At 42.0% G+C, this 20,531-nt stretch overlaps 3 protein-coding genes across 5 annotated transcripts in view; 2 read left to right on the top strand and 1 right to left on the bottom strand.

Moving 5' to 3' along the window:
- Window positions 1–454, bottom strand: part of LIPI (lipase I) — a 39,357-nt gene extending 38,903 nt beyond the window's left edge. Inside the window, exon 1 of the mRNA XM_084617536.1 lies at window positions 217–454. Coding sequence (XP_084473662.1) covers window positions 217–295 — 79 coding nt within the window. The 5' untranslated portion in view covers window positions 296–454. The remainder of the gene's footprint in view (window positions 1–216) is intronic.
- Window positions 455–4,291: 3,837 nt separating this feature from the next.
- Window positions 4,292–15,317, top strand: RBM11 (RNA binding motif protein 11). 3 transcript variants are annotated; one of them, XM_084613412.1, is made up of 6 exons: window positions 4,292–4,312; window positions 6,421–6,789; window positions 8,593–8,755; window positions 11,148–11,226; window positions 12,758–12,851; window positions 14,738–15,315. In XM_084613412.1, the coding sequence occupies exons 2-6, from the start codon at window positions 6,787–6,789 to the stop codon at window positions 15,068–15,070; spliced, it is 672 nt and encodes a 223-aa protein (XP_084469538.1). In that variant the 5' UTR covers window positions 4,292–4,312; window positions 6,421–6,786; the 3' UTR covers window positions 15,071–15,315. The 3 variants fall into 3 exon arrangements, with proteins under 3 accessions (XP_084469538.1, XP_084469536.1, XP_084469537.1); XM_084613411.1 differs by lacking the exon at window positions 4,292–4,312 and adding an exon at window positions 4,338–4,563; XM_084613410.1 differs by lacking the exons at window positions 4,292–4,312; window positions 6,421–6,789 and adding an exon at window positions 4,336–4,563 and having other exon boundaries at window positions 14,738–15,317.
- A 4,476-nt stretch (window positions 15,318–19,793) lies between these two features.
- The window catches only part of LOC311514308 (multidrug resistance-associated protein 1-like), a 58,583-nt gene continuing 57,845 nt past the window's right edge, over window positions 19,794–20,531 (top strand). Inside the window, exon 1 of the mRNA XM_084616803.1 lies at window positions 19,794–19,986. Within this exon, the coding sequence (XP_084472929.1) occupies window positions 19,921–19,986 (66 nt within the window). The 5' untranslated portion in view covers window positions 19,794–19,920. The remainder of the gene's footprint in view (window positions 19,987–20,531) is intronic.

Genomic DNA, 20,531 nt, shown 5'->3' with positions numbered 1-20,531 from the left:
AAAAATGCAGAAGGAGATAAAGTATCATGTTTTTTCTTTATTTACCTTACACTGAAAACCTTTGTGCTACTTTCAAATCAGTCAAGTTCACCTGACTAATTGTTTGTTACATTAATCGTGATTCAGAAGGTTTAATCTACATGTCATTTTGCAGTTAGAAAAGTTAGTCTGCTTTGCCTGGAAAAAGTCAAGAGGAACTTTTAGTGGCTCTCTTACCTGATCTCACCCAGCACGTCAAAAGGATGAATAGAAACAGCTTCAACATATGGAAAAGGTGAAAAGCAACACGTAACATCCACAACTGAATGGAGAAGATTTTAGTATTTCCTTATAGTGTACTAGCTTTCACTATGATCTGACAATTAAACGTCACTGATAAAACAGGTGTGGTGAAGAGAAGGAAGTTAATTTGCAAAGGGCAAAAACCAATGTTTAAGCTTTTGCAATGCATGACTCCTCCTATTTACTCACTTAAATTGGTGATGCATATTCCATTCCTTCAGAGTTATTTTTGTGTTTTTTTCTAATCATCAGTTGCCTTTCCTTCTCTCTCCTTGGGAACTACTGGACTATCATGGGTCTATACCTTGTGAGTAGTTGATGTGGTACGTTACTGGTGGCTATGCCAGATATGTGGAATTTAGGGAGGAGTGGAAGTAATTGTACATTACTTTGCTTGCCCTCTCTGCTCAGATGAAATGCCAAGGAAGACAGACTATGTGGTTGTTTTTGATCGTCTGTTATACATCTGGTGGTCTGCAGAGTGTGGAAATAGAAGATGCTGAGATGGGCAAAAGCAACTTGCAGCAAAAACACATTTTGGCTATAAAATTGTTCCTCTGTAAGGACTAGAAAGAAAGCCATTGCATTCTTAGGGATTGATTTGACTTTGTGATTTTCCCAAGGATTCTCCCTCTAATCTTAACTCACAGAGGGAGTGGGGAATATTTTATAGAGGACAGAACTGGTAGTCAGAACTCTTGACTTGTATTTCTGATTCCATCGCTGGTTTGCTGTGTTATTGAGAGTAGGGTGACCAGACAGCAAGTGTGAAAAATTGGGATGGGGTGCGGGGTAATAGGAGCCTATATAAAACAAAGCCCCAACTGTTGGGATGGTCCCCATAAAATCGGGGCATCTGGTCACCCTAATTGAGAGTCACTCATATCACTTAACTTCAATGTGTGCCAGCTTCCCCATGTGTAAAACAGAATAATACTTACACCCTCACAGAGGTGTTGTGAGACTTAGTCAATTATGACCTCATTACCCTTCCCAGTTGGAAAACCCACAGGAGTAGAAAAAGGCAGAGTAAATCTGAGTGATGTTTTCCTTGCAAAGATTCCTTCACAATTGTTCCATTGGATAGATGTGATTTTGTGATGTTCTTTCCAGAACAAGATATGGGGCCCATTCCTCATGGACTAGCGAGAGACCAAGAGTATCTGGGCTGGCTTTGTGTTCCTCTACTGTGTTAGGGGGTGTTTTGAGTCCGAGGCCAGCAGTATCATGTGGTGGAGATACTCTGGACTGTGTTGCCCAACAGCGAGAGTCAGTACTGCTTGCAGCTGTATTGCCCGATGGTGAGTCAGTAGACAGGGTAGGAAAACCCAGGCCCTCCCTACTCCAGCGGGTTCCAGCCCAGGGCCCAGTGAAACAATATGTCAAAGTATGCAGCCTAGGAGGGTGGGCACCTGCTCCCTGGGCCACTTCCTACCCTGGCATCAGTTCTTTTGCTGGCGTGACTGGGTCGTTTCTAAGCTCCCCTTGGAGACCTCATTGGGCCCCGCCTGGTTTTTGAATGTTATAATTCTTGATGTCTGAGAACCAGTTGGAGAACACTTCAATCTCTTTGGTCACTTGATTACAGACCTAAAAGTGGCACTTCAACAAAAAAACTTCAAAAACAGACTCCAACGAGAGACTGCTGAATTGGAATTAATTTGCAAACTGGATACAATTAACTTTGGCTTGAATAAAGACTGGGAGTGGATGGGTCATTACACAAAGTAAAACTATTTCTCCATGTCCCACCCCCCCACTGTTCCTCAGATGTTCTTGTCAACTACTGGAAATGGCCCACCTTGATTATCACGACAAAAGGTTACCCCCCTAACCTCCCCGCTCTCCTGCTGGTAATAGCTCACCTTAAGTGATCACTCTGGTTACAGTGTGTATGGTAACACCAATTGTTTCATGTTCTCTGTGTATATACATCTCCCCACTGTATTTTCCACTGAATGCATCTGTCATAAATATAAAGGGAAGGGTAAACCCCTTTGAAATCCCTCCTGGCCAGGGGAAAGCTCCTCTCACCTGTAAAGGGTTAAGAAGCTAAAGGTAACCTCGCTGGCACCTGACCAAAATGACCAATGAGGAGACAAGATACTTTCAAAAGCTGGGAGGAGGGAGAGAAACAAAGGGTCTGGGTCTGTCTGTAGTCGTCTTGGCCGGGGACAGAACAGGAATGGAGTCTTAGAACTTTTAGTAAGTAATCTAGCTAGGTATGTGTTAGATTATGATTTCTTTAAATGGCTGAGAAAAGAATTGTGCTGAATAGAATAACTATTTCTGTCTGTGTATCTTTTTTGTAACTTCAGGTTTTGCCTAGAGGGGTTCTCTATGTTTTTGAATCTAATTACCCTGTAAGATATCTACCATCCTGATTTTACAGGGGGGATTTCTTTATTTCTATTTACTTCTATTTTTTATTAAAAGTCTTCTTGTAAAACACTGAATGCTTTTTCATTGTTCTCAGATCCAAGGGTTTGGGTCTGTGGTCACCTATGCAAATTGGTGAGGCTTTTTACCAAACCTTGTCCAGGAAGTGGGGTGCAAGGTTTTGGGAAGTATTTTGGGGGGAAGGACGCGTCCAAACAGCTCTTCCCCAGTAACCAGTATTAGTTTGGTGGTGGTAGCGGCCAGTCCAAGGTGTAATATTTTGTACCTTGGGGAAGTTTTGACCTAAGCTGGTAAAGATAAGCTTAGGAGGTTTTTCATGCAGGTCCCCACATCTGTACCCTAGAGTTCAGAGTGGGGGAGGAACCGTGACAGCATCCGATGAAGTGAACTGTCGCTCACGAAAGCTCATGCTCAAATAAATTTGTTAGTCTCTAAGGTGCCACAAGTATTCCTGTTCTTTTTATAATATCTAGTTGAGCCACATGATGGCAAGTCAAGCACAGGCTGTTTTTCATTTTCAGGGGGTGCTTACACCCCGAGAGATCCCACTGGGAGCACGGGGCTGCAGTACCAAGGCCACCAAGTAAACGACAACTAATGCAACTTGGTGACAAGCGTATTCAAAAGTAACAAGTCTCTGGGCACCACTTGCTTCCTTTCGTGGAGCTGAGCCTGCGATTTCCCCACGGGGACCCCTTCTGCAGCAGGAAGAAGGGGGGAGGTGGTCTCAGGCTTCCTGTGGCCCACAGACAATTGCCAGTTTGGGCTGGCTGCCTTCCTGGAAGAGTAAAGGAGTACTTGTGGCACCTTAGAGACTAACCAATTTATTTGAGCACAAGCTTTCGTGAGCTACAGCTCACTTCATCGGATGCGTACTGTGGAAACTGCAGAAGACATTATATACACAGAGACCATGAAACAATACCTCCTCCCACCCCACTCTCCTGCTGGTAATAGCTTATCCAAAGTGACCATTCTCCCTACAATGTGTATGATAATCAAGGTGGGCCATTTCCAGCACAAATCCAGGGTTTAACAAGAACGTCTGGGGTAGGAAAAAACAAGGGGAAATAGGCTACCTTGCATAATGACTTAGCCACTCCCAGTCGCTATTTAAGCCTGAGTTAATAGTATCCAATTCAGCAGTTTCTCCCTGGAGTCTGGATTTGAAGTTTTGCTGTTGTAAGAGAGCGACCTTCATGTCTGTGATCGCGTGACCAGAGAGATTGACGTGTTCTCCGACTGGTTTATGAATGTTATGAATCAACTTCCTGGAAGAGGACACACAACACGATCTGGTCTCCAGCCCAATCCTAGCGGCCTCTTGGCCTCGCTGGGCCCAGGCTGCAGCGCTGCTTGGGGACTGCGCACGGCAGCGGGGAGGGCAGCGCCAGGCCCCGGGGGTCGGGGGCCTTTGCGCAGGCGCTGAGCGGGCGGGGCGGTTGCCCTTGAGGCGAGATGGGGGAGAAGCTGCGACTGTGTCTCCAGTTGGTTCCCTGCCACCTCAGGAGGCGGGGTTGGAAACTGCGAAGCTCCGCCCCTGCCCGCGCGAGGGTTGCTAGGACGCCGAGCCCGAAAACGCAAGGTTCTGGCGGCCGCCAGGCGCGGCACTCGTCTCCTAGCAACTGCGGTAAAGCACTCCCGCCTGCCTGTCGTGCTACTGAGGCGGGTGGCCGGTGCTTTACGGACGGTCGTGCGTGTTCACTCCGTCTTCCCCCCGCCCCGTGCTCGCGCTGATGGAGTGTTGGCGTTGACTGACTGACGCCCTGCTGGGCCGCCATGTCCGCGCCGGGGCGGGCGGGGGAGCCGGACCGGACCCTGTTCGTAGGGAACCTGGAGAGCCGCGTGCGGGAGGAGATTCTCTACGAGCTCTTCCTGCAGGTGCCGGCCGGGGGCGTGGCCTGGCAAGGGGGCGGGCGAGTGGAATGAGTGGGCAGGTGGGGGCGGGGCCTGGGAAGGGGGTGGGGTCAAAGAGGTGGAATGGGCGGTGGGACTTGGTAGGAGCAAGGCCTGTGGAATGCGGGGCCTGGGCGGATCCAGGGAGGCAGACTGTGAGATCATGGCCCCAGGGGCGGGGCCTGTGGAAGGTGGGGGATGGCCCGGGGGCGGGGCCTGTGGAAGGTGGGGGCGGGGCTTGGTGGGAGCGAGGCGGGTGGAATGTGGGGGCCGGGGGCGGGGCTTATCCTGGGGAGGTGGGCTTGGTGGAATGGAAGGGCCCCTGGCTGGGGCAGGTTGGGGTGTCTCTGGGGGGGGCGGTGGGGGGGCTGCAGTCAGTACCGGAGCTGCCCCTCGTGATGCCGGGCTCCCACCGGCGTCCAGCGGAGCAGGCTGAAGAAGTCACTCTCCCCTGTACAGGGTCCGTGTCCTGTTCTGTCCCCCAGGCTGGGGTTGAGGGTGCTGGCTCCCTTAGCTCTCCACCCTGTGTCTATGAGGAGGGTGGCCAAGCTGTCCCGTTGTCTAGTCTGGTATTCTCAGCCTCCAACGTTCAAAAATTGTAAATCTGGCCCCCAAATCACGTGACTTTAATAAACTTTTTGTTTTTTTATTTGCTTTCTGGGTTTTGATTCATTTGGGTCATGTTTTCCAGCATTTCTCTGTACCAGAAAAGGTTAGAAAGGTACAAAAACACAAAAGGTTAAGAGAAAGCTAAGATTCTCGTGTAATCACCTGCCTTCAGAAACTGGGGCATTAAGAAGACCTACTATTGCAAGACACATTGAATTTGTAAGAGTTGGTAACAGTAGTCCTTTGGTTGCTTCTGGGTCCTTGGACACACTTAGGCTACCCCGATTTGTAGGAACTAGTACAGGGAGGAGAGGCATGTGATCCATTCCCAGTGAGAAGCATGATGTCTAAATTTTCTCTCTCAAATGTTTTTGGTGCTTATGTATGCAAATTCCTGCCGGTTACCTTTTAAATGTTGAGGTAGGGATCAGTTTCTGCTATCTGTGTGTGTGAGTGTGTGCACATGTGTGTAGTGTTCACATCAGAAATTCACTGTCATCAGGGTTCCCCTCACTGACAATAAACAAAGGCCAATTATAGAAGAAAGCATCAAGGCCTAGACTTTTTTTACTTTAGGAGGTTCGACCCTTTGTTATTGCCTCTGCCACTTCATAATCCTTGAATTAGCTTTTTCCAGAGATGGGGGTGAAAAAAAGCATCCATCTCATCTCCCCTTAGCAGCCATTCTGGTTCTTGCTCCCTACATTTAAACCATGTTATACTACTCATGCTCCCTGGTGAGACAGTCCATCATGCTGTCCCAGTGAAATAAAAATAGGATGAAACTCCCAACATGCAGTCCTTCACCCTGAAATGAATCTTGTATATGAGCTACCCTGATCAGCTGATCCTGGCTAACAGTGTATACCTATTAGCTGTAGCTTCCGTCATACACCTCCTCAGGAGTCCAAGCAGGTCTTTCCTTCTTCCTTATTCTCCTTTCTTCCCCCATACATGCTCCTTTACTCTTATTTTTATTGTGGCCGGATGTGCTCCACAGAAGTGCTGTCCTCCCCTCTCTCATGGAGACTGTAGAATTCAGTATGGTAGCACCTCATAGTCCAAAAACACTCCGAAGGCTTTAGTTCCTAAACCTTTTTTCCCGTATCATAGTGTTTTCTCTTACCACATTAAATAGAAAGAACAACTATAAAATTGATTCTCTTTTCGTTTTTATAACTATTCGTTTATGTAACTTTGCTCAGCACAAAATTATTTTTTATTTATAAACAGGAAGATCTACGTATAAAAGACTGAACATCAGAGCACATGGTTTGTTACTACTAGTTCTTGAAGAACCAGATCATCTGCATTAGACAAATCCTGAGCAGCAGACTGGATACCTGTAGGAAACTTGCAGATTAGGAAAAAAAAATTGCTTCGAGATTCAAACAACTCTGGAAAAAATAAAGCAGAGTTGAAAAAGTTGGTGGATGATTTGCCATTACTTTGAAATGTGGTTTCCTTTAAAAACCAAATACTTCAAGATGTTTGATCATGCAAGATCACCTTTCTGAAGACTCCCTGCACAGGATAGCGTGAACTGAACCTTCTGCCTATCTTGATCATCATTCTGCAGCGATAGAATTAGAAAAAAAAATGGTACATTATTTTTGTTCCTTCATATTTACCTTCATCTTTTGTATTCTCCATTTTCTTCTGAAAAAAAATCATTATTTTTTTTACTTTATTTTCAGAAAGAAGTGTGTGCAGTCATCTTATTTAATCTAGTCCCAATTCATAGATACCTGGCAACAATGCCTTGCTATCAGAGTACATTAATCCAGAATCCCTAATGTCCTTAATGAGGATCCTTAATGTCTTCAGTGTGATAATATGGAGTGGATAACATGACTGTCAGCTCAGCACCATGAATCAAAAGGATCGGTTCCCTAGACAGACAAATTCTGATTTTGCGTTTTGCTAATGATCATCTAAAATGCTGAGTAGTACATTAAGTAGAAATACAGAAAACCGAAGATTGATTTTATTTTCCTTTGTGCTCTAGTGTTCTCCATTTAACCTGTGCATATACGTGGCAATATAAGCCTCTGGCAGTTTGTGCAGGAACAGCAGGTTAACAATTGCTGAAAAGCCAGGCACACAGCATGCTACCTGGCCTAAAGTAGTACATGATTTTGATGGGTTTTTTGGCTCTTATCTGAAACTTCATTTCATCATCAGTACTTCCAACAAGCAAGCCACTCATTTAAGACCAAAAGTCTAGTGGCTGTACAACAATAATTTGGACATCCAGTTAGTTGCTTCATGACCCCACCTAGTGAACTGAACAGAAATTTTACCAATCCAAGAGAGCAGTGGAATTACGTATGTGTCCCTGCTACAAATGAGCCAACTGTAGTGTGACCACTCTTAAGCATTCCTGGTTTGTGGTAGGAGGGCTCCTCTTGCCATTTCCTCTCATTCTGCCAAATCACATTTTAGAAGTGACGCATATCTGAGGAGGAAATGCTGATTCAGTGACTAAAATACTAGTTCATTCTTCTCTTTTGTACTGAAGGCCAATTGTCTTGGATGCTGTATTATGAAAACTACTACTTATTTGAAGTGCAATAATCAGCATTTCTTGAAGCATGATCACTTTGAACTTGGTTCTTCTAAAAAAAAAATGCTTACCCGCTACTGAAACAAATGGCACAGAGGTGGATCCCTTCTCTATGGAGACATGTGGGCCTCATGCTTAATAAGCTACAGTGTATCCCTAATGGTTGTCAGTGTCCCTGGTTTTTCTTTGTTACATATTTGTGATGACAGGTAGGCAATGTTCCAGTGAAAACTGATTTTTTTTGGTATTGTTTTAATTACAGATAACAGTGGAGCCACATACCCAAGTTTGCTATTCCTACCACAGTCTTTTTTTTTAAAGTAGCTGATTGAATAATAATAATTCAATAATTATTGAATAATAATGCTACTTGTTACCTGAACTTATGCAAGCTCCAACATGGATGGGTACCTAGTTATATGTAGCTGGTATTACTCACTATTTGAATTGCACTAGCAGCACCCAAATGTTTCTATTTGGATTGTGCAAGCTGGTGTTTCTGCCACAAATAATTTATAATTTAAAAAGATAGAGAAAGTGTGAGTGGGGTGATCAGGACCAGTGATAAGCACACATCAATTAGATGTTTTGTTACTTTCAAACAGGTGCACAGCTGACCTTTACTTGCAAGAGCCCCAGGTCTGGAGCTGTATGGATGCAGTCAGTAAAAAATGATGTGCATAGTTGGAATGATGTAGGGAATCTTAAATAGCACATGCTTGCATTTTGTTTAGGTCTGACCATTAATAAATATTCATGAATGAAATAAAAATTCAAAACAGAATTAAAAGCTAATCTCTACTAAGGATTTATGAGAAAATAATGTAAGTTTCTTGCAGGCTGGACCATTAACCAATGTGACAATATGTAAAGACAAAGAAGGAAAACCCAAGTCTTTTGGATTTGTCTGCTTTAAACACACAGAATCAGTGCCTTATGCTATAGCTCTGCTGAATGGAATCCGTTTATATGGAAGACCAATTAAAGTACAGTATCGATTTGGTAGGTTTAGTAATTCCCAAACTATTGAATTAACTTTAGTTTTCCTTTAATGTGAAATTCTAGCTCTGCTCTGTCATTGCAGAATGGATTTAGTAGCTGTGCGACATGCAAATTCTTGATTTGCTGTAGTCTTTTTGAGAAGTGGGTTACAAGTGAACAAAGCACAATCTGTTCTCTTAGGAAGAAATTGTCCGTATTCATATAGAGTTTTTGAGATAAAATATTTGTGTTTTTAAGTTTAGTAAGGAAGGAAGGCCGGGGATTCAGAACATAACTTGTAAGGTATCAGAGAGGACAACAAGATGGCAAAAAATTCTGATCACACCAATGTAAATCTGGAGACAGTAGAATCACCCTGAATTTGCACCAGTGTAACTGAAAGCAGAACTTGGCTGAGAATGTTTACAGTAAAGTATTTAATCATGTTTGCATGCCAAGTTTTTTTCTGAGGCAAAAAAGGGATGTGTGGACTGTTTGCATGTGCTTGTTTTTACTTTTTTTTTTTTTTTGAGATGGAAAATAATGTGATTAAAAGGGTACTATCAAATTGGGTTCAAATTTTAATTCTGTGTTTAAGAAAATAAAACTCAAACTTTTGTAAAACTTGTGACTAGTAGATTCCACTAACATGTCTGAAAAGAATTTCAGTTTAAACATTTACAAAACAAATATTGACGTATTAGCCCGGGCATCCTGTTGACACTACAGCATATACTGTTCCTTACCATTAGTGAAGTTGCACCATTGGTGTGTTACAGCTATGAAGTTTGCTAATGTAGATACAGTCTTTGCTGGTCATTTAATCATACAGAATATAAAAGTATTTTACACAGTAAAATCATTTATTACTTAATTCTGTCAGATACAATTCATTGTGAATGGAAAGTCAGTCTATCATAAATGGTAGAAAATAAACTTGACATTCAAATTGACAAATTTAATAATTTGGAGGGAGAATGCAGTAAGATACATAGGTAACTGCTTTCAAAATAGAAAATGATAATTTCCTTTTAATATCACAGTGAAATATAACTATATACGTGATATATAATTATAATGTGTTATTAATTTTCTTTATATCTCAATAATGGCCTGCCAGCCTAACCAACAAGAAAAGTGTGCTGAAGTACTGTACTAGATGTACTAGGTGTGATTTCTCCTTCCTACCCTTTTCCCATATTTTTTTCATCGGTGCATGGGTACTTGGATTGGTCCCAATGAAGTTTGCCATTGACTTCTGTGAGATCAGGATTTGATTTCCATATCCCCTCAGTCTCAGTCCGAGAACTACCCCAACGATGAGTTAAGAATGACATTTCAGATTGTACTTTAAGATGAAAAGAACACTTTCCAGCAGTTTATTTCAAAAAATAATCAATCAATCTATTAAAATTTGTTACAGAGAATGTTCTGCATATGTTATATTTCTTTCTAGAAAACTCAAAATCTGTCACTGAGTCATCTTCTGAGTGAGTCACCAAAAAGAAACAACCAACACAGTCCACTTTAAGAGCAGAATGTCCAGGCTCTTTAGTACTAGAGTAAAACTATTCTGAAAGCTGTGGTGAAGTTGACTGTAAATTAAACAAAATATTTGTTTAGCCCCACAAAGAGCACAGGAAAGAGAAAATAAACATTTGGCAAAAAGAAAGAGAAATCTAATTTTCAAGCTCTTGTACCAAGAGTATTTACAAAAAGTGGAGAAGAAAAAGTGAATCTTACTTGTTGAAAGTGTGTCCCTTTAAGTCAAATCCTTAATATTATTTAAACATTTTGGGATTATGTAAATATACTATGGTAATAATTTATGTTGTGTACTAAATAAAAGCTATAGGATTTCTAGTCTATTGAAACTAATGGGATAAAAAAAAAATTTACATTCAAAATAGGAGTCCTAGATCAAAAGAGTTCTGTTGGCATAAGTTAACATTTTCAAAAAGTGCCTGAATGCTTTAGGAGCTTAAGTCCCATTGACTTTCAATGAGATTTAGGCTTCTAAGTGCCTACATCTCTTTTGAAAAGGGACTTAAGCTCCTGAGTCTCTTAGCCACTTTTGAAAAACTTACCCATGAGTTAAGAAAATACCTTCTACAACAAAGTGGGCCAGGTTCTGCTTTCAGTTAAACCACTGTTAAATCAGAAGTAACTCCACTGTAATAAGTGGGGTCACATGAATATTCCGCTAATGTTTTCATGCGGTCACAATCAGGCTCTGGAACTTTAACCTGCTGTAGAATGGTGTCTTACATCTACAAGTGCTTGGTATAAAAAAATATACCCAACTTTGTGTCTCCCACAACTGATTTAGGACAGTTTATTTATTTTTAACCAGTTAAGGTAATAGTCTTCATATGAAACAGAATAAATGTTACCATTTTTATTTTGTTTACAGGGAGTTCCCACTCACCAGAGTTAAACAGCCCTAGTCAAGGTTCTGAGAACTGGGTTGACATATATTCACCAACATATAGGTAATGGAGAAGATCTGTAAAAATATCATTGCAAAGTGTTCAAGATATTGCATTATTTTAATTAAAATTTTATTTAACACTTAATTGAAATCTGCCTAGTGGGATAATACAATCAGTGGGTGAGAAGAAGGAGTTGAATTAGCTTTCACCAAAAAAAAACCCCACATGTATTTTTAAAGTACTGAGGGCCCAGTCCTACTTACATTGTAGTATGTGGAAACAGCAGTAGGCCTTTATAGAAGTAAAGCAAGAGACACTTTAATACCCAGGATCATTTTATAAGTATTTCAAGGAAACAAATACCTAATAGAATAAATTTCACCCTGTAAAATGATGGTCATAATATATTATTTTTGGCCCCACACATACAGTATATGTTGCTGTGCCTGGGATTGATGGTGCATGGAATTCTCAGTCTCTCTGATTCTGTGCCAGACCCTGAATGGTTCTACAGTATAATCTCAGAGTTATGTATACCAGAGTTACGAACTGACCAGTCAACCACACATCTCATTTGGAACTGGAAGTACACAATCAGGCAGCATCAGAAACAACAACAAATACAGTACAGTACTGTGTTAAATGTAAACTACTAAAAAAAAAACAAAAAAAAAAAACAACCATTTTTATTCTGCATAGTAAAGCTGTATTAAGTCAATGTTCAGTTGTAAACTTTTGAACCGTAATCTTTTGTTCTGAGTTACAAACATTTCAAAGTTACAAAGAGCCTCCATTCCAAGGTGTTTGTTAACTCTGAGGTTCTACTGTATTATATTAGGGGTGGGGGCCTTTTGGTATGAAACATCTGGTATTTTAAACGTTGTAATCCATACTAGAATCTGAGATCAGTATGTATATACCACATATATAAACAGTTGTAGTGTATTTTGACTCCATTCCTGCTAGCTAGTCAAGCTGTTGGGGACCATGTTACTTCTGCCTAGTCGCAGGTCAGCAAGCTTGGTTTTTAGATCACTGTGTTTGGGCCTGGATCCTATTACTTTAAACATTTGGGTGTTTAGAATGGATACTATGTCAATCCAAAATAACCAGACAGAATGAATTTTACATGCCTTGTTTCTTTCACAAGAAAGTATAAAAGTGTACATGTACAAATGACATAAGAATATAAAAACATAAATCATCATAGTGGAGCTTACCTCTGAAAATGCAGCCTAGATATTCAACACTTTTGTTTAAAACTCTGGCAGAACTGTTAAGGGAAATTAAGCTCTCAGGGCTTGATCCAATGTCCTTTAGAGTCTATGTAAGTCTTTCCATGGACTTCAGTTGACTTTGAGAACAGGCCTTCAGGAACAGTCCTTTGCTGAATCCTCTCTTCTAGTTCCTTTAGTTGACACAATTTTGTCATGGAGCTTCAGCTGTTAAAAGCTGAATAAACTCCTGTTTTAACATATCATCCATCTAGTCGGCTGCATGTGATATCCCCAAAATTCAGATAATTGATTTTTTTTTTAAAAAGGAATCTTTGATAAGAGTCGTCTTCACGTATTTATGATTGTTTTCACAGGAATCAAGAGCCTTATGGCAGTCCTCCATTTCCCATTACTCCTTTTCCAATGAACAATAGTTTATCTCAGGAATATTCAGTCTTTCAAAAGATGGTAAGTTTTCTTAAATGTTACAAATATGGTTAATAGTTGATCCTTCCATTAAAGCAAAATGACTTGTGTGAAATGAAAGACAACAGAATTCATGTATTAAAGAGTATAGTTTCTGAATTTCTAGTCACCATGTCCAAATAACAGAGGTATGTCTGGATGGTAGTTACAAATTCTTAGCATACCAGGGAGTATAAAAATTGGATATTTTGTTTTCTGACATGGTGCTTGTGTAACACATTAAAATGGAAGCCTGATCAGAATTTGAGTGCCTGGCTACCAGTCCAAAATTTTAATCCTGCTCTGACATTGGCTCTCTCAAATTGAGGGAGCCCCATTCTTCTGAAAAATAAGGTTGCTTATTTTGCTGCCTGGATATGGATTTTAGTGCCCAACTTTAGGCAGTAAACATTGTGGGCTGGATTCTGTGTTGCCCTGTGGTCCAATTAGGCTGCCAATATTAAAGACAGTGGATCTGCTAAACTAGGGAATACTTCTCCTGACTCATCTGGAGAAGCACTAGGTGTGCTGAAAGTATAGCTAGGAGAGTGTGGATGAAACATCACTGCAGTCCAGCTGTCACAACTGCCCCAGGCATAAACTGGAGATGCCCTAACTTAGTCAAAGGCCAAAGTTAGAATTTGGGAAGGCACAAAGATGACATAAAACCAGTTTTCTGCCCCAAGCCCTTTCCCCCAGCATGTGCACGCACGCACACACACACTTATAATTTGTATTGCCATCCCTGTTCCTGCTTATCTAGAACAGAGAATCTGACGCATTGGGTCTAACATTTTCTTTAATTTTCCTGTCTGTAAAATGGAGATATTAAAGTATCCTACAAAGGTATAGAACTACTTAATATTTTTGTAGCTCTGTGAAGATGGAAAAGCATGATATAAGGTAATAACTTATAGTTGTAAAATGGTGCTAACATTTTCATTATAGATGCAGTGATGCATGCAAAATTAAGATTTGTCTTGTTAGAACTTAGTCTAATATGCAAGGCTATCAATTTATTGCAGTTAACTCAAGCAATTAACACAAAACAAATTAACTAGATAAAAAGTAGTCACGATTAATCACAGTTTTAATCATACTGTTAAACAGTAGAATACCAATTTAAATTTATTATAAATGGTTTTGGATATTTTTCTACATTTTCAAATATACTGATTTCATTTACAACACAGAATTGAAAGGGTATGGTCCTCACTATATATTATTTTTTATTACAAAATTTGCACTGTAAAAAAGAAAAATAGTATTTTTCAGTTCATCTCATACGAGTACTATAGTTTAATCTCTTTATCATGAAAGTGCAACTTACAAATGTAGAATTTTTACATAAATGCATGCAAAACCAAAATAAGGTAAAACTGTAGAGCCTACAAGTCCACTCAGTCCTACTTCTTGTTCAGCCAATCGCTAAGACAAACAAGTTTGTTTACATTTATGGGAGATAATCCTGCCTGCTTCTTATTTACAATGTCACCTAAAAGTGAGACCAGGCATTTACATGGCATTGTTGTAGCCAGTGTTGCAAGGTATTTACATGCCAGATATGCTAAACATTAGTATGCCCCTTAATGCAATCTGCAAGTTGAAGCACGGACTTTTTTTAACCTTTTTTACAGTGAAAATATATGTAATCAAAACTAATACTATAATGTGAACACTGTGCACTTTGTATTCTGTGTAGTAATTGAAATCAATATATTTGAAAATGGAAAAACAACAAATATTTATAATAAATTTAAATTGGTATTCTCTTGTTTAACAGTGCAATTAAAACTGATTAATTGTAACTGTTTTTTTAATCTCTCAATTAATTGTGATTTTTTAGTCCTTTGACAGCCCTACTAATAACTGAGTTTTTGTTTTTTCAGATGAGCCATTTTTTAACACAGCAGTATGCTGTTTACAGTCCAATGGAACAGCAGCTTCCTTACTATCAGATGACTCCACCACCATCTTCAGTTTTGCCCATGCCACCCTATATGAATCCTGTTGAGGATTTTAAAGCTGGGCAAAGCTCTTTTGAGTGGGTTCCTCCACAGCTGAGCGACTGTGAATCATACCTGGCTAATGAAAATGCTTGTAAAAGAAAAAGAGAGCAGCAAACTAGTGATAGTGACAGTAGCATGGAAAATGACAGAAAAAAACAAAGAGAACATGGCCAAAAATACCGGAAGTGTAAAGTCAAGAAAAAAAGGCACTAATACTGTGTGACTGAGTTCAGGTTTTTTTTAATTGCACTTTTATTTGTTCTTTTTATTTGAGAGTGAGCGTCTCTCATTTTTGCACTTTACAAAAATGGATTCACAAGGTTCATGACTATTATTTTTGAAATGTAGTATGTATAAAGTATCCTGACATTGCAGTTAACATATTTGGAGGAAGAAATCCTTCTAAAAAAGGTATAGGAAAAGTATTGTAAAAGTTGAACTTTTCCTAATAAAGGACAAAAGCACTTTTGTTTCCCTTATTTTTTCATGAAGCAATGACACCTATTATTCCACTAATACATGAAGTTTTCAACTTTAGTCAGCAAGAGTATTACAGATGTGAGTTGGAGTAAGAAATCTGTAGGGTAGCTTTACAAGAATTGTTCAAGCTGAGCAGTATTAAAGATTCAGGATTTCATATCCTAGCTCTATTTTGGACTAAGGCAGGGATCAGACAAGTATAAATGATCAGCACATCCCTCGGGCCACGCCGCTTCCTGCAGCCCCCTTTGGCCTGGAATGGCAAACCGCGGCCAGTGGGAGCTGCAGTCGGCCAAACCTGCAGACACTGCAGGCAAACAAACAGTCCCGGCCCGCGAGCGGATTTCCCTGATGGGCCGCCTGTCAAAGGTTGCCAATCCCTGGGCTAAAGTATCAAAAACGGTAACAGATTTTTTCAGGTGTCAGAATCTGCTTTGATTTAATTTTCCTAGACCAAGGGTATATTTTCAGCTGGGCTAAGATCTGGCCTTCCATAGTTATTGGTACTGTTAAGACTTGCGAAATAATTTGGGGAGGAAATCTGAGTCATTTCACTTGTAGCTATGTGATTTGTGCCCATGGTTACTTATATGTACTAATAATTAAGATTATATGCACATTTTGTGGGTGTGATTTGCACCCACAAAAGGGATGTCACCCTTCCATAAATTTATCTTTCGGTATATTATTTGCTTGCTTTAAAATCAGGAATGCAAGCTTTGTGTCAATGGGTCAAAAGGTCACCTACGTGTTGTTATTGCCTCTGTGAGTAGCTTTTAATCTTTTACTGGAATGCTCATTTCTAACCCAACAGCAAGACAAGTGAATTACTACAGCAATTGTATGAAAAGAAGACAACTATTCCACTATTTACCAAAGGGAAAACATCACTGTCACAAAACTGTGAAAAATCAGAATAATGCAAGAAGAAATAATTTTCCTATTTTTCACTGCCTTGCTTATATTTGCAACAAAGTATAACTCATTACAGTAACAAACAGAAATGTACAGTGCTGTGGTTTTGTGCAAGAAAAGGGCAACAGAAATAATACTATAATCCTATTGAGTGGAAAGGATGACTTTGCTTTGAAATTTTTCTGTTACAAAAAGTTTAGGCTCAATGTAGACTGTTAATATTTCTATTACTATTAGTTTTTTTTAATCTTCTCTTTTTAATTGACCCAGTTCATTTAGATGTAAATATCACTTTGGATTGTTTGTGAAGCAAATAGTGTAACATTTTATTAATGCAAAGAAACCATTTTCAACTTGATTAGAATTGATTATTTCTAGTACCCAAATTGAATGAGATGGAAAGAGTAAACAGTATAGATGAAGAGAAAATTGAGAGTTGTAAATATTTCTATTTTATCATATATCACCGGTAAGTAAACTTGTTTTTTAAGGATGCTACCTGTAACCTGCCAATGTCCGTTTAACCAGAACTACCAGATATGCTACTTCCAGACAAGATAGACCCAATGGAAAATTAATACAACTATTCTGTGTCCTTGAGCTGTGTATGCTACACAATCTGCATTTAGGATTGTTAGAATCAATGAAGTAGGGGAAAGAATTCGGTTTGAGAACTGTTTGTGTCAGTGCATTATATGTATTGTAAAGCAGAAAATTTCCATTATATCTTATTTAGTATACACATAAGGAAAACACTGCGTCCAGCACAAAACACTGTGTGCAAAGTATAACTTCACTTATCTTGGTTAAGTGGAGAGAACATTACTTAAGATTAAACAGTTCTGTCTTGAGTCATAATTCATAGACTGGAAAAATTCCTACTCCAAAAATTATCTTGGTTTACATTTAAGTTTACTCAATTATGTTTCTCATCAAACACAATTACTAAAAATCTAGGAAGTCACTAGTTAAGGAAACATGAACCATCTATGCATATTTATAGGTATAGGGGCCTGATTTTCATTTATACTAAGACCTGTTTACATAACTCTGGGAATGTTACTGGACCTTAAAGGGAGTGTAAATGTAACTTACACCCACTTTGGCCTTTCTGCATTGTCAGGATGGGATAAAAGGGCCTTAGTGTAACTGAGAATCATGCCCATAAATCTTTACATTTTCAAACTTTTAAAAGTGGAATGGGATAGGAGAGTGGGGGGGGGGGCATGGAAGGATGGGTCTAAAGGGAGATCCAATGAGGTAGGGGAACATGCAGGGGATTAAGGGCAGAGCTTGGAGCTGGAGGAGGGCACGACTTGGATCAGATTCCAGTTATCCATATCTGTGAAGACCAAGATCGTGGACAGCTTTATTTTATTTTCAGGTGGTTCCAAAAATGGAATTGCAATCAGCTAATGCATTGGGCCTGGGTAACTTCAGTCTCCCGAGACTGCAATACTACCAGCTAGTGACCATTATTACTCAGCTTGTTCATTTGTGTGCAAGCTAGCATGCTGTTATTGTTACTTGTTTGCAGAGAGCCAATAGCATGCAAACATTTTGAAGAGCTTTATGAGATAAAACTATTCTCAAGTCTCATAAGGCCAACTTTGTCCCCACCTTCGGCCCCTCGGGTTTTAAACCACATACTGCTCATAAGATCAGAAAGTTGGGCCCAAGGTCTCTGTATCAAAGCCCTTTCTGTCATTTTAGAGCAGCCTATGCTCTGTGACAGGTGACAGCAGGCAGCAGTTAAGTAAAGGGTTCCAGCATGGAGGAATACATTATTATTTATTTTAGTGTCGAGCCTAATAGCTCCAGTTATGGATTAGGATCCCATTGTGCTAGGTGTTGTACAAACAGAACAAAAGATGGTCCTTTACCCAAAGAGCCTACAATCTAAGTATAAGACAAGAGAATACACATGGGGGAGTCCAGACGGGGAGTACAAGGAGAAAATATTGCACAGCATGACCGGCAGTGGTCTCAGCACTCCAACATTGTCGAGTTTTTTGTAGCAAAGGAGAGCTCTAAGGAGGAATCGGAAGTGGGACAAGGAGGTTGGTTTGCCAATGTTTATGGGGAGCTTCTCCTAAGCACAAGGGGCAGCATGAGAGAAAGCACAAAGGTACATGTTAGAAAATTTAACAAGTGAGCAGCATAGGCTGGCATCATGGGCTGACTGGAGGTGTGATTGTCATCTTGATAGTGAATGAGAGATGATAGGGTGGGGAAAGTGAAGACAAGCAGCTTGTTTGATGTGATACAAAAGGGGGAGCCAGTGGAGGGATTCAAAGAGAGGGGTGACATGATCAAAGTGACAGGCTAGGAAAATGATCTTTGCAGCAGCAGCAGTCTGAATGGACATGAGTAGGGCAAGTTGTATTTGTCAAGGCCAGTGAAAATGCACCAGTGATCAAGACGGGAGATGATGAAAGCTTGAACAAGTGATTTAGCTGTGTGGATGAACGGTAGTATCTTAGATGTTTTACATGTGGCAGGGGTGTGAGGATCTAGAGCGAGGTCCGAGTTGAAAATGGCACCCAGGTTACAGGTCTGAGTAACTGACAGGATGGTGGTGTTGGCTACAGTAATTGAGAAAGAAGATGGGGGAAGGCTTGACAGAAAAAGTAATACTCTGTTTCAGCTATGCTGAGCTTGAGCTGAACACTAAGCAACCCCAAGGAGATATGAGAGACAAGCTGAGATTTTAGTTTGGATAGAAGAAGACAGCCTGGAGTAGAGAGGTAGATCTGTTAGTTTTCAGCACGCTGCTGGTAGTGGAATTTATGTTTGCTGATTAGATTACCCAAAGATAAGGGGACCAAGGAGCGTCCCTGGTGAATCTCTCCCTGTCCCCAAAAAATTTAGAGGGAGAATGGGGAGGATCCTCCAAAGCACACGCTGAAGGAGCCATTAGAGGTATTACAGGCGTACTTCTGCCACCCTTCCCAACCTTGAGTAGTAAGTCCCTTAGTGTGCAAGGAGTCCCAGTGAGACTGGGGCATAAGATACTAGTCCACACAAAAAAGCAGGGGGTCAGAATTAGGCCCTGGGAAAGCCTGAAAGGCGAACATGAGCAGGAGGAAACCCTGCCCTGGCGGTCAGCTGCGACCCCAGCCTAACCTGTGTCCCACAGCGTCCAATAAAAAGCCCTTCTCTTTAACGCAACCGGAGAGCCCTGCTCTTGGAGCCGGGACCGCTACCTCGAAAAGCCTCCAGGGGGGATGTTAGCCCCGAACCCCTGCCTGTGCTCGCCCCCGCGCAGTCAGCCAGCACGCGGCTCTGGGCAGGGGCACCCGCTGCTAACGCGCAGCGCTCCCATTCCCTCCAAGGGGCTCTGGCCTCTGCCTCTAAGCCCCGGGGACGCAGGAACAGGCGGGGGTTGCTTCCCACCCCCGTGACCCGACCCTGCCGCCGCTTGCGGGCAGAGTGCGGCGACGGCCTTGCGCCTGGGCTGGGGCCAAGACGCGGAGGTGGGTGGTGCCTACGGGCCAGCTCCTCCCAGGCTCCCGGAGCTGCCCTCGGCACTGGGTGCCCCTTGGCTGTCACTCAGCCAAGCCCTGGCGGCTGCTGCTACCGCCCTGCCCCGCATCCAGAGCCACCCCGAGCGGCTGCGGAGCCCCTGACGGCAGGCGCCCCGCGGGGCTGCAGGACGCGCTCGGATCATGCCGGCCGCCCTGCGCGGGCGAGGGGGCGGCTCCTACGAGCTCCTCCCTCCGCTCAGCCAGAAGGTAACCCGGCCCCGCTGGGTTGGCGAGGGGTCCCGGCCGCAGCCGCCGGGCGCGACTGGCGGGGCGGTTGCGTGGAGAGCCCGGCTGGGGACTGAGCCCCTCTCTGCCCGTGCAGCCCGGCAGGGATGGGGCGTGGCGGCGGGCGGCGGACAGGGGCGCTTGTGCTAGGGCCGCCTGGCCTGTGCTGGGCCCCCTCCGGTCGCTCCCCCGCCAGCCGTGTACAGCGCACAGACCCGCCGCTCCCGCTGCCTGCACCAGGTCTGAGCCTGGCCCAGGCTAAAGTCACCTAATGGCTGGCTTGGTGGGGCTCGGTCCAGCGGTTTCCCCGGAGCAGTTCCATGCGATCACTGCTGGGGGCAGGATCCCGGGCTTCTTGGTCCCCTTGTTTTTTTAATGGAAACCTGGTCGTTATATGAGGCAAAACCAGGGAGGGGCGGTGCGCGGAAGTAAAAAGGTCCTAATCAAGAGTTAAAGGATTTGGGGGGAGGAAGGTGATTGCGGGATAGGGGCAGTCTTCTGAGGGCTCTTTAAAATGTGACGTTAGG

This window comes from Lepidochelys olivacea (genome assembly GCF_965140295.1).
Source record: "Lepidochelys olivacea isolate rLepOli2 genome assembly, chromosome: 1".
In the NCBI taxonomy this organism is placed as follows: domain Eukaryota; kingdom Metazoa; phylum Chordata; order Testudines; family Cheloniidae; genus Lepidochelys; species Lepidochelys olivacea.
Note: the sequence above shows the minus strand (reverse complement) of the source record. Positions and strands in the feature narration are given on the sequence as shown.

What these genes read in the sequence shown, in the direction of transcription:
- RBM11 (XM_084613410.1), top strand. Translation starts at nt 4,462, where the DNA reads ATGTCCGCGCCGGGGCGGGCGGGGGAGCCGGACCGGACCCTGTTCGTA. An exon ending in ATATATTCACCAACATATAG is followed by an intron (nt 11,227 to 12,757) that starts GTAATGGAGAAG and finishes TTGTTTTCACAG; the next exon opens with GAATCAAGAGCCTTATGGCA. An exon ending in ATTCAGTCTTTCAAAAGATG is followed by an intron (nt 12,852 to 14,737) that starts GTAAGTTTTCTT and finishes TTGTTTTTTCAG; the next exon opens with ATGAGCCATTTTTTAACACA.